The sequence below is a fragment of the Kryptolebias marmoratus genome, linkage group LG11 (genome assembly GCF_001649575.2).
Source record: "Kryptolebias marmoratus isolate JLee-2015 linkage group LG11, ASM164957v2, whole genome shotgun sequence".
Taxonomy (NCBI): domain Eukaryota; kingdom Metazoa; phylum Chordata; class Actinopteri; order Cyprinodontiformes; family Rivulidae; genus Kryptolebias; species Kryptolebias marmoratus.
The window spans coordinates 16,206,731-16,223,329 of NC_051440.1; the positions used below are offsets into that span (position 1 = coordinate 16,206,731).

Below are 16,599 nucleotides of genomic sequence, written 5' to 3' on the forward strand. Positions count from 1 at the left end.
TGCTTTTCTTTCTGTAGGGTTACTTGTGTCCCAACGAGTTCATAGCCACTCAGGGTCCTCTGCCCAGCACCGTGGCGGACTTCTGGAGGATGATCTGGGAGACGGGAACTCGCACCATCGCCATGCTCACACAATGTTATGAAAAGGGAAAAGTGGGTCATTAGAAGTTTTATACCACTATCAAACCTTTTATAAAAACACATGTTCTGTCGTGGGCTTGGGTCCCAGAACGCTCAAACCTGTCCTGAAGATGTTTGTCACACATTTTAGATTCGGTGTCACAAATATTGGCCTGAAGACAACAAGCCGGTGACAGTGTTCAGTGACTTCCTCATCTCTAAAGTGTCGGAGGAAGTCCTCCCTGACTGGACTATCAGAACCCTTAAAATAGAAAAGGTACTAAAGCCTCCTGAAACTGCAGACATGCACTCTCATCCAGGACAAATAATACTTGAAATCTTCATAAGAACACATTTAAAACCCCAAAGACCTGCTAGTAAAAAGCTAACTGTTCACTAATTTTACACTTTATATAATGCAATAATTATAGTAACAGTCAATAATGGTGTATTTGTGATTAAAAGAGAATTAGATTTTGCAGTATTACCAATCCAGTCCATAAATCTAGTGGAGAAATCCAAACTTACTGTAGATAAACTTTAAATGATGACCTTAATGCATAGTTTAGGTTTTTCTCAGCACTCATCCAGGAGCTACTGATGTGTTTATTTGGCACATTTTTTTAATTATAAACTTACTTTTCATACAATGAGTTGGATTCAGTTTTATTTATCAATCCAACCATTCCTTTTAAACTTTTATTTATAAAAGACAAAGAAGCATAAATATAAAAAAAGCAATAAAAATAAATGTGAAAATAAATGAAATGTTCAACAGTCGATTTGAAGACTGTTAGATCTTCTACAAATAATAAATCTAAAAGCAAAGATATCACAGTCTTTTTATGTTTGGATAAAAAATGTCATAAATGAACTTGTAGCTGAGGAGGGAAGTGGAAGTTTTTGGTTTTTGTCATCCAAAAAATGAAAAACTGCGCTGTTGGCAAACTGGATTGATTTGAGTTTTATTCAAATTCAGCAGCAGGACATAATTTTAACCGTATTTTCTTGTAACAAATGTTTTTAGGGATGGTACCAGCTGTAACTGATAGATCTAAACAATACAAGTGGTGTCATTAATTCAGTAAAACCCAGCTCTGAGGATCTAAAAAAATACCTGTTTCAAAAAATCTGGTTCATACATCAACTTCTAGAGACTTTCAGTAACAATCCTTAAGTCTGGGGCACAGTGAGAACCCCAAACCGGATTGTTTTGTTACAATACTAAACATTAGAAGTGTAGAAAGATGAACGAGATGCTTTAAAAAGAGCGGATTTCTAAAATGTCTGAGCCGAGGTATGTGTTTATTTATGAGAAGAACTTACAACATTGTCTATAAATATCCTGAAAGGTCAAAAGTTACGTAATGTCCTAAATACTGAATCTCATTACGCAGCTTAAGGGCTGGTAGGAAGCAGAATTTACCATTTTTCTTCCCTTACCTTTATTTAAATATAATAATAATCTAATTTAAATTCAGTTAGATATTGAAGGTCATAACATGTTGTAAACAGATGCTCAATAATTCTTACAGATTATATTGTAGCTTTGCAGTAGTAGTACCCAAAATAATCTACATACTATACATAAATGAATTCATTACTTTTTATTTCATATCATGTCTGTTTTTTCAATTATAGTTATGTAAATGATAAAAATACTATTGTTAAATACTATTGTCTTTCCCAATAGGCAGATATAGAATTCGTTCTCAATACACATTATTCATTAAAAGAAATCAAAACTCTAAGAAATTTAGAGACATTTTTGATATAATTTATAGATTTCTTTTATGATGTATTCAGGGAAACACTTAAAAAATATTTTATGTTTACCATATATATAAAACCTGTTATATTTTACAAGATAAATATTCTTGTAGAGCACAAATGTCCATGTCATGCTTGCGTTTAAAGCCTAAATGCTCATCAGTCGTGGAGATAAGTGATCTTTTCAGTTCTTTAGAACAACTGCTGGCTGAGGTTTTAAGACTCGAGTACAGATTGGTTCTTAATCTGAAGGTCGTGAGTTCGAGCCTCGCTTGGAGCACCAATAAATGAGGTATTAAGGAGTCCTAATTTTATTTAACTGAGCTCATGTAGCAGTGCACCTAATCAATAACAAGAATATGTTTAATATTACTTTAATCAGTCTAATCAAAGGTTTGAATATTTATTTTCAGGGACTTTAAACTTAGACACACGAGAATGACTTTCAACTCAACCAATTTGACCATAAAACAGATTATTTATATTTTATTAAGAAATATTATAATTTAAACTCTAAGGCTGTTTAGAATTTTTATATTCAGGAAACTCTAAAAAATACAACTTGATCTAAAACGAAACAACAACAAATTAATTAATCTTAGTGGATTATGAACGAGTTATCTTTGAGTGGAAACACAGGATGAAAGTTTGTCTGAGATCTCAGATACGAGCAGAAGTGAAATGTTCTGTCCCGTGTATTACTCTGTGTGTACATTTCCCTTTTTTCTGCAGCACGGTCACTACATCTTGGTGAAACACTTCAACTTCACATCGTGGCCTGAGCACGGAGTCCCAGAGTCCTGCAGCACTTTAATTAAGTTTGTAAAAACAGTCCGATCCCATCGGCACGACAACTCCACGATAGTTGTCCACTGCAGGTATCACTTCAGGGGTCCACTACCCTAAATATATACAAGTCGTGTTATGCATTTGGCAGCAATAGCTTTTTGTGTAGATAAGACGTGTTTTCGATGCATCAGACAGCGTAATGATGGTTGTTTTCTCAGTGCCGGCGTGGGAAGGACGGGTGTGTTCATCACTCTCGATCACCTCATTCAGCACGTCAGAGATCACGACTTTGTGGATATTTACGGGCTCGTGGCTGAACTTCGGAGTGAGAGGATGTGCATGGTGCAAAATCTGGTGAGTTCACGGGGAAAAACAAAGCTGAAGAGCCCGCCTCTGGATTAAATACGTGATCATTACCATCGAACAAAAAAGGAAAAAGCAGAATTCGATGTTTAAAATCTGAATAACGATGACATCTTTATGCGTTCTGGGATTGTCACGTCACTGCAGAAGGTCTTTAACAGACTTTCAGCTGAGCATGAATGATCGAATCAGCTAACAGGTTCATTAAAAACAGGTTTTAACAGTATAGAAAAAAAAACAACCCAGTTCTCTTCATTTCTGCAGGCTGCAGATGACATTTAAAAAACCCAAACAGCAAGACTTTTAGTGATAATAAACCGGAGCTTTGAAGACATTTTGTCATTTTGCAGGTCGGTCTAACTTTTTAAAACCAGTGACTGACAGCAAGTTTGATCCAACATTAGCATTTAACAACACACTCAGTCAGTCTTTTACTATATTTGTATGCACTTGTTCCACTTCAAAACCGATTTTCTGCTTGTGTTTTCCTGCTCTATTTTTTTTATCACTCCGCTGCAAAAAGGCAGTCGTGTTTTTGGACGTGTCTGTGTGTTCATGTGTCTCTGTTCCCGAAGTATCCAATGAACCACTGGACGAATCTTACTGAAAATATCAGGAAATAATCCTTGGATGTACATCTACAACTGACTAACTTTTGGAGTCAGTCCTATTTAAGATGGCCGCTGCAGTCAGATGAGCTCAGCAAACACAAGAATGGCTCTAACTCAGCCAATTTTAGAAATATCGAACTAAAATTAGGTGAGGTAGTAGCTGAGAGTCATCCCCAACACTTATTCTGAGGACTAACTGCACAAGATCTGTTTTCAAAATTATACCAATAGAGACTACAGACAAATCTGCCTGTCTGTTAGCAAAATACCTCATGAACCACTGGATGGATTTGGATGACAGTTTTGGAAAGTGAACAACAACTTGATCATTTCTGGCACCAACCAAATTCAAGATGGCCACCACAGCTAATCCACATTAGCCGACACAAAAATGGCTCTGATTGAGACAGTTTTACAGGTATTGAGCTAAAACCTGATGTGGTAGTAGCTGAGAATCATTTACAACACAAGCTCTGAGTTTAAGATAACATTATTTTTTAGGGTTGGAATAAAACAACCTTTGACACAGAATAGGACAGAGAAGGTACAGTTTGTTACAACTTCACAGCATTAAGACACAATTTCTGTGTCACACATCACCGTTTAGGCTTTTGGGGGGGTTTTCAAAACCACTTTAGCTTCGCAGTTTGTCCAAATATACAAATCAACTCTGACAGATTTGTGTGCTTGAAAATGAATCCAGCAGCCTCATCAGAAAGGAGGCAGCAGAATTCAGATTTAATGCGTCCTCTTTTTCCACTGGTTCGTGAGGAGGACTTTGCTTTGAGCATCTGCTCGATCCAAAAATAACATCTGGTCCGAGTCGTTAAAATGACAATATCTGCGTGTGTGTGTTTGCGCTGTCAGGCCCAGTACATCTTCTTACACCAAAGCACGCTGGAGCTTCTGAACAACAAAGGCAACAGCCAGTCCATCTGGTTTGTTAACTATTCAGCTCTGGAGAAGATGGACTCCCTGGACGCCATGGAAGGTAAACAACGACAACACGAACACACGCATGTGCTCCGAGAAACAGAGTTAAAAAAACACTCATTTCACTTTGGTTTTTAGGTGATGTTGAACTCGAATGGGAGGAGACCACCATGTAAAAGACTGTTGGGGAATCCTGTTAGAGTTGTTGTTTTGGGGGGTTGTGAGACCTCGGAGGGGACCGCTGCCGAGCAGAAAACTTTAAGAATAAATAAGAAAGAACAGGAGGTCAACAAGGACTTTGCTGCTCCTCTTTAAGCCCCGTTTCTCCGTCCAGTTCCTACCATTTTGTCCACCCGTTTCCAAAGACGGGGAGACAAAACACGACGAGGGGGCAAGACTTTCAGAAAAAGACAGGGACAAGAGAGAGAGAGGGTGAGCTGACTATAAAAGCTTCATCTCCTTTCTACGCCTTCAGGTACTTTGCACAGATATATGAATTACTTTATGTGTTTTTGTAAGATAATTTATTCAGCCAAACAATGGTATTTTTCTCCGTCTCTTTGTAACTCTGCGTCGAAGTGCTTATCTTTTCTCAAGAGTGATTTGCAAAAAGACAAAATAAAAGAAACCAGCATTTTTCCCCTGCCTTGATGCTCGACAGTAAAAACTTTGTTTTTTTTCCCCCCACTGAACTCTTTGTCAAATGTCTAACTGCTTTTGATATTGAAATGGAAAAAGACTAAAGAGTAATCTTTTAGTGTTGTTACTTTTGATTGATGAGAGAGTTGGGATGTTTGCTTAATTTAAAAAAAAAAAAAAAACAGAGTTAAAGTGTGCCTTTTCTTCTTCAGTGGTTTTTACTGATGAAATACAGCTGCAGATTAACAAAGGCCACGTTTGCACAAATGGGAGTCGTTCTGCCCCACAGAAGACACAGCACCTGAATAAATACTTTTACTCAGCAACTCGACAACGAAGCGTATTTGCAAAAATATCTGCCTATTAGTTTCCTCAAACACAACATAAGCAGCCGTGCATTTAAATATTAGAACATGTAAAGCTACTCTAGTAGTTGTTGTCTTTGTCACACATTCACACCACAGTCGCACTGCCCACAGCTGAGATCGTGTCTCTACTTCTATTAAATAAACCTTCAGTAAATTGCCAAAAAACAAAACAAGTCCTCAGACAACTAGATAAGGGCGATACTGAAGAAGAATCTTGTAATTCCTCTGGGCAAAAATATAAACCTGTTGTTCCTGAAGAACAGATGAAACAAAATAAAAAGATTAAATAAATAAGAACAAAGAAATAAAGAAATGATTACCAAAGAAGCTACCAGGGACCAGACAGATACTCTCAAAATGTGCTTCTCTGTCTTTTATTTTAAACACTTTGCTTTAATTTCAATGGGGAATATTTTACAATCCAGAAAGGACGGTGAGAGGAACTTGTGAGGACTTATTCCTGCAGGAATCGCCCCAGTCTGCTTCAGAGGTGTGCCATGGAAATAACCACAGATTTCTATGCAATTAACCATGTAATGCAAAACTAAGAGCAACGTAAGTTTCATTAAATGTTAGTTTGGGTTTCTGTTAAACGTTTGAGACTGGAGTTCTTTTAAGATGAATGCAATCTACTTTGGTCTTGGCCCCACTCAGATTAGCTATTAGCCAGAATTAAACTCTATTTCTCCAAACTGAGGTCAATCTAAGAGCTATCTACAACAGGTAAGATATTATTGTTCATAACCTTTCTATAGAAACCCACTTCAAAATATGAAATATGTTTAACACAATAAGTAAGTAGCTGACTGCACTGCAATAAAGCTCATCCTCTGCTATAGAAAACCTACTTCATGCTTTTTGTTTAATGGCTTTATTTGTTGTTTTTATGTAAGAAATATAAAGCTATAAACCATACTAATGCAGGATCAAATAGTTCTTAATTACAACTGTTCATTTTTTTTTTTTTTTTTAAAAAGAGCACAAAAGTCACTGGTTGTTCGTCCTCACACTCTAATCACCAAATTTAATAACCTGCATCTTATTCAGTACGACTGAATGAAAATAATAACTGAGCATCACTTTGAATGTTGTGGCTGTAAGGAATTCGAAGAGATGGCATTATCTTCTTCTCTTTCAGAACAAATGGGCCGGTGGTGTTTTGTTGTGTTTTTTTATGTGGAAAAGAGATAAAGGAGGCTTTGGTCCTTTAGCATTTAGAGATTTTAAATCCCCCATCAGGGATGTCACTGAGGTACTTTCGTATCATTTGGCTCAGTTAGAAATGTTAAATGGTTTTTAAAAAATATCTAACCAGAATCTTGCCTCTTTGGATTTGTAGCAACCAGTGCGGCTTCATGAATATTGTGTAATTCAAATCACCAACACACAGAAGCACACAAAGATTCATCAGGACGGCCCAAATGTGACGTTCAGGCGCTTCAGATTCAGGTTTGGTTTTGAGCCGATTGTGTTCCTTAATGAATGAGTTCACCTGGTGTACCGCGATAGCACCGGGACTCCGCCGTGGACTGATTTTCTCATAAGCTCCTTTATTCCAGCAACCTCCTTGCACACCTGGTGCAAATTCATTTATTAGGAAGGCAGCGAGATGCAGGCGTTGGCCTTAATGAAGCACACAGACGGACAGTCCAGGACCGAGAGTAAAAACTACTTTATTCTTTCATTCTCTTCAAACAGAAAAACAAAAACTTAGAAATTCCAATAGGAAACGTGTTGATCTTTAAGAAATTTCCTAGTTAGAAACATTGTGAGGGTGCAAAGATTAATTGACGGTGCTCCACGGAGAGGGTGCAGGTTGGTGCGTCTCCATGACAACCACGGAGAAGAGGAAGAGGGGGAAGGGGGCGGGCAAAGAGGGAGGAGAAAATTACATCAATCAACCCAACATGCCCTGACAGTAATGATGCAAACATAAAGTCCAGATTCTTCTTTGTGCTTCAAATTAAAGAATAATTATCAGGAAACAAAAAGAAATAAAAAAATCATGCGATATAATACATGTCAGTCCGAGTTTCTAAGAACCAAAGAGGGGCTGATGACTTCACAAACCAGGAAGTTAGTTGTTGCTTTGGCAGGTGTGTGTGTGTGAGCGTGTTATTTTTCAAATCTGTGTGTGTGTGTGTGTGTGTGTCTGATGCGGTTTTATTGTATTTACCAATACAGCGTAGCCCTTTACACACCTAAACAGGTAAAACAGCCATCTCTTAGTAGTACTGTAGTAACACGACGTGGTAATTTATTAATGGACGTTGTAGTATAATGTCAGTGTTTGTTGCCATGGTAACAGGAGTGGAGTCTAGAAAAACTGCCCGTTTCCTGCCTCTCGTTAGGGTAGCATTAAAGACGTCCCCTGATAATAAACGCTAGCTATAATAACTATAATACTCTTTTTTTCTGTTTTAAACTAGATTTTTCTCTGTACAAATAACGTACGTAGATACACACACTGGGCAAACCAATCACTTTTTTTTTTTTCTCTCCAGAATAAATCTATGATATCTATTTACAGTATATCCAATATATTCTGCGGTGCACAAAATCTGTCCTCTGCTGGATGACGTATGATGTGCTGTACATATCGGCTGGAGCCTGAAAATCATCAACTTCTGAACAGACAACACGGTGATGAAACAAAGAGATAAGTTCATAGACATCATCAGTTTTCCCTCTTATTTAAAGGGATAGTCCAGAAGTTTTTAAAGCGGGCTTTGTTGGAAAGATTATGAACAAATAATATCTTAACGTCTTCCTAATCTGACAGCTAGCCTGAGTCCAAAGTGGACTGTTGTGTCTGAAAACAACTCAAATCTATATTTTTTACAAACTAAGGTTGTTCGAGAGCAATTTGCAACTAGAGAAAGTCTGATTTTAATTAGTCGATATTGGCCACTTTATAAAAACAGGCAGTCGGCCCTGCCTGTGTGCACCTAATAGGTTAACCAAGTCAGAAAAATAAGATGCAGCTGCAGCTGCTACAACCAGTTTACTGTAGTTCAGTCAATTATTTTAAAGTGCTTCTAAAGGTTGTTAAAGATATGTTTATTTAAGTTAATCAATTATTGTTATATACATATATATATATATATATATATATATATACATATATATATATATATATATATATAGACTATCAGCTGCACTGATTTCTAAAAATTAGCATTGGCCATAGATAATTATCAGTAAGTCTTTATCTACAACAGGTAAGATATTAACTGTTCATAACCACAAAACCCTTCACTCCAAAAGCTCTGAAGTATCGTTTTAACATTCAGTACAGAAATGCATCTTTGCTTATTTTAGTTTGTAAAAAACAACAAAAAAGCAAACATAAGAGTTAATCTTTCTCTGTGATGTCTCTACCCTGTGTTGCATAATTTTAAATATAACTTCTTTTTAACAATAAAAAAGATTTTTTTTTTATTTATTTTTTTATTTTTTTTGGGCAGAGGCATAGTCTAAAAACAAAAGTAACGTCACTATTCACATCAGGTCTTCATAGGAGTAAACGTAAAGAAAAAGGGAAGGCGCTGTATGCCCGTTTTAGCCTTGTTTTGAATGAATTACCAGCCCGATTCCCTGTGGCCCATGAGTAAGCAGACTGAACAAACAGTACATACACTCTCTGCTCTCGGTGCAGATACAGTAATACATGTTGCCATTTTTCCTGAGCTCCGTCAGAGCAACACTCCACTGAATCAGAGCACTGAGACGCTATTTGTGCTACGACAGTTTCAGCAAAACACACAATGAAGCACAGAAACATGATTGTCTTCGGAAAATTGTTTTAAGTTATTGAGTAGCAACACCTTCGCTTACTACCCCAAATTGCACATGACATTGTAGCGATGACAGAGCCATTTATCTTCTTTTTTTTTTCCATCACCTCCTCCTTCGCATACTGATTACCTGTTCCCTAGAAAACAAGGGAACAAATAAGCTGATACTCTTGTTCTTCACATTATGCAGAGTGCTGAAATGATTCCTGGTGAAACACGGTTTCAAATAAAGGTTTACACCGAACATTAGTGTCCTGAAATAAAACAATGGAGAATTTTTGTCCTTCACATTTAGTAAAGTGTCCTCTCAGAGCTGTTTTTTTTTTTTTTCTCGAACCGTCTCTTGAGTTTCACCATCCATGCTCACAGGCACACTTCTTGGACAGGAGACATTTAAAAGTCCAAAGTCATGGATTTAATAACTCTGTGAAATGGAGACAGGTCACCAGGAGACATGTTGGAGACAAGATGGGAACGAAATGCCTTTCAGAATCGCCATTAAAGCTACTCCATCGTTAAAAACAACAATCAAGCCTACGATAGAGTCTTAATTTATTTTGCCTTCGGTTCGTAAAGTGTTTTCGGAACTTTTTTGCGCTGCTTGTATTCAGAGTGAGTCGACTTGTGCTCCACCACGCTTGCTGTGCTGTGAAGGTCAACTCGAGCACAGAGGTCAGCTCAGACGATGCTGCGAGAGCCGCTGGAGTTGCGCCTGCGGGTCAGAGGCATGGTGTGGTGAAAGGGCATGGGGGAGTCGGGCGGACAGAACTGGTGGGGGTGGTTGTAAGGAGGAGGGGGCGGCGGCAGGGGCGGTTGGGGTCCGTCTCCCTCTCTGACACGAACGGGCGTCGACATGGCCGACTGGATGAGCTGGTGAGCGGCTGGGCCTTGGCTGAGGAAGGCCTCCATTCGGCCCCGCCCGCTCTGGTCCACGACGATCACCTTGACGATCTGCTGGCACTGGATGAGCGTTTCCGGGCGGAGCTCTCCGGCCTGGATGGGGCTGAGGAGGGCGGGCGGCGCGGCCAGGGCCAGAGGCGCCGACTCAATGCTGGGCTGGGTCAGCTGATACGTCTGCAGCCTGTTGTGAATTGACACCTAGTTTAGGAACAGTCAGAGAACGCACGAGGAGTTACCAGCCTGAACGCAGCCTCCACGCAGCCCTCTGGTGAGTTACGCACATGGGCATGCTGGCATGCAGGTGGTGGCATGCAGTGCAGGTGCATGCAGTATACACACTCTCTCCCCAGCTTTCCCTCATCTCCCGTTCTCAAACACAATGACAGCCTAACCATATTTCACACAGCCCAGAAGGAGAAAGGGACCGCGGGGTAAGAGGAGATTTTAGACAGGAAATTTTTTGCAGGAGCGCTTTGAGTTTTTTTGTGTGCGAGTGTGCGATAACGGACAAAGAGTGGCAGAAGGATAGGCCTACAGATAAAAGGAGTGTCAGGAGAGGACAGAGGTGACACCGAGGGCATGGTGTCTCCCTAACACAAGAAGTTACAACTCTAAGGGGCGAAGAGAGAAGCAGAGAGAAGAGGGAGAAAATGGGTAAAATAAGTGAAATGAGGGGAGGGGGTTGACTAATTTAAAAAAAAGGGCTGGTTTTCCAGAGACTGAACACCAAACCAAATCACACTCTCCTAACATATTGTTGACAAAATCACTAGAGATGCACCAGTTGCAGCTTTTGAAGCGGATTCTGATTTCTGAGTTTTGGAAAGTTTCGACCCTCCGACTCCAATTTCTTCATAAGATATATAGCTAAATAGATCGCCTTCGTTAGGGGACCCCAAGAAGGTTTGATCTGAACCCAGATCATCTGTTAAATGTCAGTGTTTACTTGTGCACATATTTTAGGATTTACAGTCATTTCTGTGATTCTCCCGCCTCGGAGAGTAAATAGAAAACTCCTTAACGACTTAAGAGGTGTTAAAGTGCTCATGCCTGCAGAGTTTTTATGATTACTGCTAAACATTTAGTTGTTTTTCTAAAAGCAAACATTTTCAGAAACTCTTTATTTTCATTTTAAATGCTAACTTTAGTTACTTAAAAATTAGAAAACGGTAATCAACTATACTAATTATTATATGTTTGATTTATTTTATATTCAAACTATGGTTTATATTTACTTTGTAACTTTTCCTTGAGAAAGATTTCTTCAGGGGCACCTCGCTGCAATTTAATTAAAATGAACTGAAATCATTTGTTGATGGAAATGTAATTATGCGCACATTACAAAATATTTACCATTGAACAAAAACATTCTACCGAGATGGCACCAAGTCACAAGGACTTGTCCGTCTCGCACTGAAAATCACTAAAATTCAGCTGTAAATGAGTTTCAGTATATTGCCTTCATAAACCAGATTACGACTCCTTTAGTGTCTCTGCTCAGAACATAAAAGCGCACTCAACAACAGCAAAAAAACACATTTTGCTACAAGCCCTCTGTTTAGAACAAACTCTTGCAGTGCTCAAAATTATATTTGGGGGAGAAATAAGTCTTATTTACTGTAAAATCTGTTTGATTACTAAACCATATATTCATTTTATTGTAACAAATGGTGAATTACAGCTTGATATGAGTAACTATTAAACTTGTAAATCTCAGATATCAGGTTGAAACCTCCACAGTGACTACATGACAATGCTAGCAGGAATTACCTGCTTTACTTCCAAGCACTGAGTGCCAGTCAAGCTGCTGGAGCTGAAAATCGTCCCATTCCAACTATCTGCCGAGCAATAGGCGCATCTCTAAGTATCGAGCTTATCTACCTTTGTAGATGGGATTGAAGGAGCCAACGAGGCTTATGGAGGCTTAAATAGTAAGACTGGCGAGATTTAGCTCATGAGACATGGGTGTATTTTATAGCGAGTGGCTGCCGGTCTGGCTCATGAGGCCCAGAATGAATGGGGGCCGTTTGCAGCACCGCTACCTCTTAGTGGCCTTTGTATCCTTGGCTGCTTAGCTGTGATGTGCTACAGGCAGAGCTTTTCCAAAGCAAGGCAAAAAGCTCTCTCTTTTTAGGATGAGACACCGTCCCTGTCTAACCACATACACACACACACACACAGACTCACGTACAAAATTACATCAACAGAGCTGGATATGCAGATACTTACCTGAGGGAGACGAGAGTAGCTTAGGCACTCACCTCTACTGTGTTGTTGTTGCCGGTTTTATCATACGCATCCTGTTGGCCTGTGGGGAGAAACGAGTTCTTTGTTAGTCAGCAGGCATAGACATGTACAGAAAACCAGAAACAGGCTCTCATGCAGGGAGGGGTTGGGGACTGACATTTAGTTAATATATGCTGTATTATGCTATACAAGCAAAAGCAGCACCTGAGGGAGAGCCGTGTCCTGTGTGTGTGTCCATTTGACCGCCGTTGGTGTGTAAAACATGTGGCTGGATGCCTTGCTGCCTCTCCAGCTCCACTAGAACAGAAAAAGAGAGCTTGCAATCGGCTGTGACGTGCGTTTCGTTGTGTTTGCAGACGGCGTGCCCGTCTTCTTACTCTGAATGTGTATCTGCTCCATCTCGTTGACCTCAGCGATAGCTTCCCTGAGCTCCTCCGCAAACTTCCTGAGCTCCTCTCCGCTCGGAGAGCAGAAACTCACCAGCTGCTTCTTCTCTGAGGTAAATGGGCTCATCATGGTGACGCCATGAGCATAATCTGAACAGAAAACCAGAGACAAAAGGAAAATGCATTTACTATGTTGTTGTTGTTGTTTTTTCAATGTCTTTGTGGATAAAGGTACCAAAATTTAAAGATTTGAAGATATTATTGTGTTTTATCCCTCACTGTGCACACATCCCTGTCTTTCCTTTTAATGATTGTTTTACTGTTTTAAAGTAATGTGGTCCTCCTTGTGGCCACCAAATAAAAAAAAAAAACACTTATAATAGCATCTACTAAGTAGAACTAGTGGTCCTTGGTACGCCCAGTTACTAGTGCTAGTGTCAGCAGCTGAGTATAAGCCTTTTTGTAGACTTTACTCTTTGTTGTTGTTGTTTTATTAGTGGTAACTGTCATAAAGTGGTGGAAGGAAGACCCAAATGCAGGCAAACAGGCAGAATTTAATTAAACTTTTACTTTGTAAAAACAGTGCAGAGACACAGCAAAATAAAAGTTTAAAAGCCATTAGGAACAGTAAAAAACAAAGGTTATGAATCACAAACTCACTGGTGAAACAACTACAAAGGTCTATCAGAAAAAAAGCCCCTTTTCTGAAAGCAGTTCTGCAATGTGATCACAAAGACGAGCCCCTCTTTAAGCTGCCTCTGCTGGCGTAAATCAGCATCTGAGCCGGCCACATCCTGTGGTGACCCAAGCTTTTATTAATGAAGCCAACATTGGGGAACCATAGGAAGCGTGTGGTATAACATAAAATGTTGTTTCAGGCATTCCCCGTTCTAAATCCTGTTAGTTGCCTTCACTACATCCCACCCTTGGACTGTGATTCAGCTTATGGTTACACATTTACACCACAGACTCTGTTGCTACCTCACTTGGCTCACTTGGTGGCTCAGGGGCATAACAGCGGTGGGTTGACTTCAACTCCCCCACCACACCTTGGTCCTTTTTAAAGTCACGGCAAGAAGGCGTCTCGTGTCTAGCTAGAAGTCTTCTGTTAAAGAGGCTACATGAAAACCAGGTAGGTTTATACTGAAGGGAGTGAACGGCTGACAAACCAGGACCAGGTGTGACGGGGAAGCAGGAAGTCCACCTGAACCAATTAGGGAACAGACTCAGGAAATGCATTAGTACCAAAACAAGAGCAACAACAGAAAGCAAGGGTAATTTAACATAACCAGACAGAAAACATGACCAGAAAAACCCCAATAAACTTTACTATTGAGCTATATAAATAATAGATTTATTTGTGCTATATAAGTAAGATATTCATGAGTTTGTAAAGACTTTATAAAGCATTATTAGACATTTATACAACAGTTGTAAAACACTTTTCATACACTGAAGCAGGCTCAGTGTCTGACAAGATCAAATGCTGTACTTTTTTCTTTTTTTTTTTTTTTTTAACTATAAAACTGTATTTAATGAAACACCTTAATATCTACAAATGCTCATAGTGCTTACGTGCAGGTAACTTCCTAAAAAAGTTGGATATTTACAATCTAAATTATGAATCTACAGATAAATACTGGCTCACTATTTGGCAAGAAATAAAGCAGTATTATTGTTTTTACAGATGGTGGTTTATTAATGGTTTTATTAAGAGTTTACAGCCTAATTAATAACTGCAATATTACCTATTGCTTCATAATTTATAAGGAGAAACTTACTATAAAGTGGTATGAAAACTAAAAAACAACATCAAAGTCCATAGACTAACAGTAACTCAAAGCACGAAGCCATCTGACCGGCAGAAAACTGGTTTTATCAACGATTACAAGGTTTTTTGACACCCCGGACAAAGGTTAGAACCCTAAAGACTGGTTCACAGCAGAAACCAGATTCCAGTCAGGTCTTGTGGAAATCAAAACCCCGATGGCTTTTCAATGAATAACAGCTGTGTATTAAGCCCATAAAAACAGCCTACCTGACCTGCGTGTGGAGCTGCTCCTGCTGCCGAAAGGCATCGATTCACCGCAGGTTGATTGATGTTGGGCTTCCCAAACAGAGCTAGTATTCTGCTGGTCCAAATGCAGCCAATTTGTCAAAACTCCAGATCTTGTTTGTGGATTTCTGACCCTGTTCTGTCAGCCTTTATCCATTCATCAGACGTCTTTGGACTTTTACTACCTCTTCAGTAACTCCCTGACATTATGAGCTTTTCCAGCCTTTTCACATTCCTGTTTTCAGTTTCCCCACTTCCTTCAACCTTTAGACAGGATGTTACAGCTGCTCAGTCATAAGCCCTATAAATATTACATTCGTGTTTTGCCTGTTTTTATTCACTGACAGAAAAGCTGGATTTTCCCCCATCTCCTTTCATAATGTCTCTGAACGGCTTCTGCCCACCCGGTAAATTGGATCAAAAACTCTTTCAGTTTTCTGATGATTAAAGGATAAACTATTGCAGATCCATTGAGATATCAAATAAAAAAGGGACATGCGATTTGGATCCCCTTATTGTTATTTTTTTAAAGAGACTACAAGTGGTGTTTTCCACTGATTCAGACATTGGGGAATGAATTTTAAATTGTTAGGTCTTTTTTTTCCCCTCAATGTTACATAAGTTGGATACAGAGAGCTGCAGGGTGAGTAAATGCACTAATCTTTGTCTTAGAAATACAATTAAATTTGTCAACAGCAGCACATTTAATAAAAAAACATCTACTCTAATTTGTGCGTTCTGTTAGTTTTTCCTGGCGACCCCTCGCCGTCTGAGTGCCGAGACGGAGTTGACGGAGAGCAGTAATGTGGATGTCTCTGCCAGCTCAGCGCTTTTTGAGCACAACACTTTGAATATGATGGGAATAAATCGCTGCAAAGTAAAGTAGCGTCTTACACTCGTTGCTGAAGAGGTGAAACTGCATTCCCAGGAGGCCCATAGCTTTACAGAAAGTATACGAGGCCGAGCTTTTCTTCTTGGGACACAGCTTCAGGATCTGGAAGCACAAACAAGGCAGACTTCACTTCAAGCCACGTACTGGATCATCTCATCGTGTAAACGCTGATTCAACGATCCCACTGTTGTTTTTTGCTATCTAAGACTTCATGTACTTTGTGCTATATTAGCATTTCAACCTCGGTGCTATGACGTTTTTGTAACTTTTATACTTTTCAAAGTATTTAACTTTATTTACAAATATTTTCCAATAGAAATACATTGAGGTCTCTTAAGTACCTTAAAAATTATTGGTATACTTGCACTGTTTTTGTCTTCCTTTGTTAATTTTAGCTACCATTCTGCTATTTATAGCTTTTGGCTACTTTTAGCTTCTAGCCATCCTTTTGCTGGTTTAGCTTTTGTCATAATTAGCTTCTAGTCATCCATTTGTTACATTTAGCTTCTAGCTAGCCCTTTATGTTTTTGGGTAGCCGTTTGCTTCTTTTTTCTAGTGGTCTGCTTTTTTTAACACCTCAGTTTTAGCTTCTTTATTAAAGACAGTCAACATTCAGCATTAACACTCCAGTGTTTTGTAGTTGTATTTATTAATGCAGATGGGATCAAATATGATACAATATACTTCATCGTCCTTCACTGTGCAGTTATGGACGCCAGTGATTTAACT

At 39.1% G+C, this 16,599-nt stretch overlaps 2 protein-coding genes across 4 annotated transcripts in view; one reads left to right on the forward strand and one right to left on the reverse strand.

Moving 5' to 3' along the window:
* ptprq (protein tyrosine phosphatase receptor type Q) overlaps nt 1-6,414 on the forward strand; it is a 48,087-nt gene extending 41,673 nt beyond the window's left edge. Inside the window, exons 54-59 of the mRNA XM_017405587.3 lie at nt 18-152; nt 271-396; nt 2,622-2,767; nt 2,897-3,032; nt 4,520-4,643; nt 4,724-6,414. Of these exons, the coding sequence (XP_017261076.1) occupies nt 18-152; nt 271-396; nt 2,622-2,767; nt 2,897-3,032; nt 4,520-4,643; nt 4,724-4,761 (705 nt within the window). The 3' untranslated portion in view covers nt 4,762-6,414. The remainder of the gene's footprint in view (nt 1-17; nt 153-270; nt 397-2,621; nt 2,768-2,896; nt 3,033-4,519; nt 4,644-4,723) is intronic.
* A 3,265-nt stretch (nt 6,415-9,679) lies between these two features.
* iqsec3b (IQ motif and Sec7 domain ArfGEF 3b) overlaps nt 9,680-16,599 on the reverse strand; it is a 40,065-nt gene continuing 33,145 nt past the window's right edge. Inside the window, exons 11-15 of one of the 3 annotated variants that reach the window (XM_037978413.1) lie at nt 15,873-15,972; nt 12,914-13,072; nt 12,741-12,833; nt 12,551-12,597; nt 9,680-10,487 (exon numbers count right to left, since the gene is read on the reverse strand). In XM_037978413.1, coding sequence (XP_037834341.1) covers nt 10,068-10,487; nt 12,551-12,597; nt 12,741-12,833; nt 12,914-13,072; nt 15,873-15,972 — 819 coding nt within the window. In that variant the 3' untranslated portion in view covers nt 9,680-10,067. The remainder of the gene's footprint in view (nt 10,488-12,550; nt 12,598-12,740; nt 12,834-12,913; nt 13,073-15,872; nt 15,973-16,599) is intronic. The other 2 variants (XM_017406094.3, XM_037978414.1) reach the window with 2 other exon arrangements.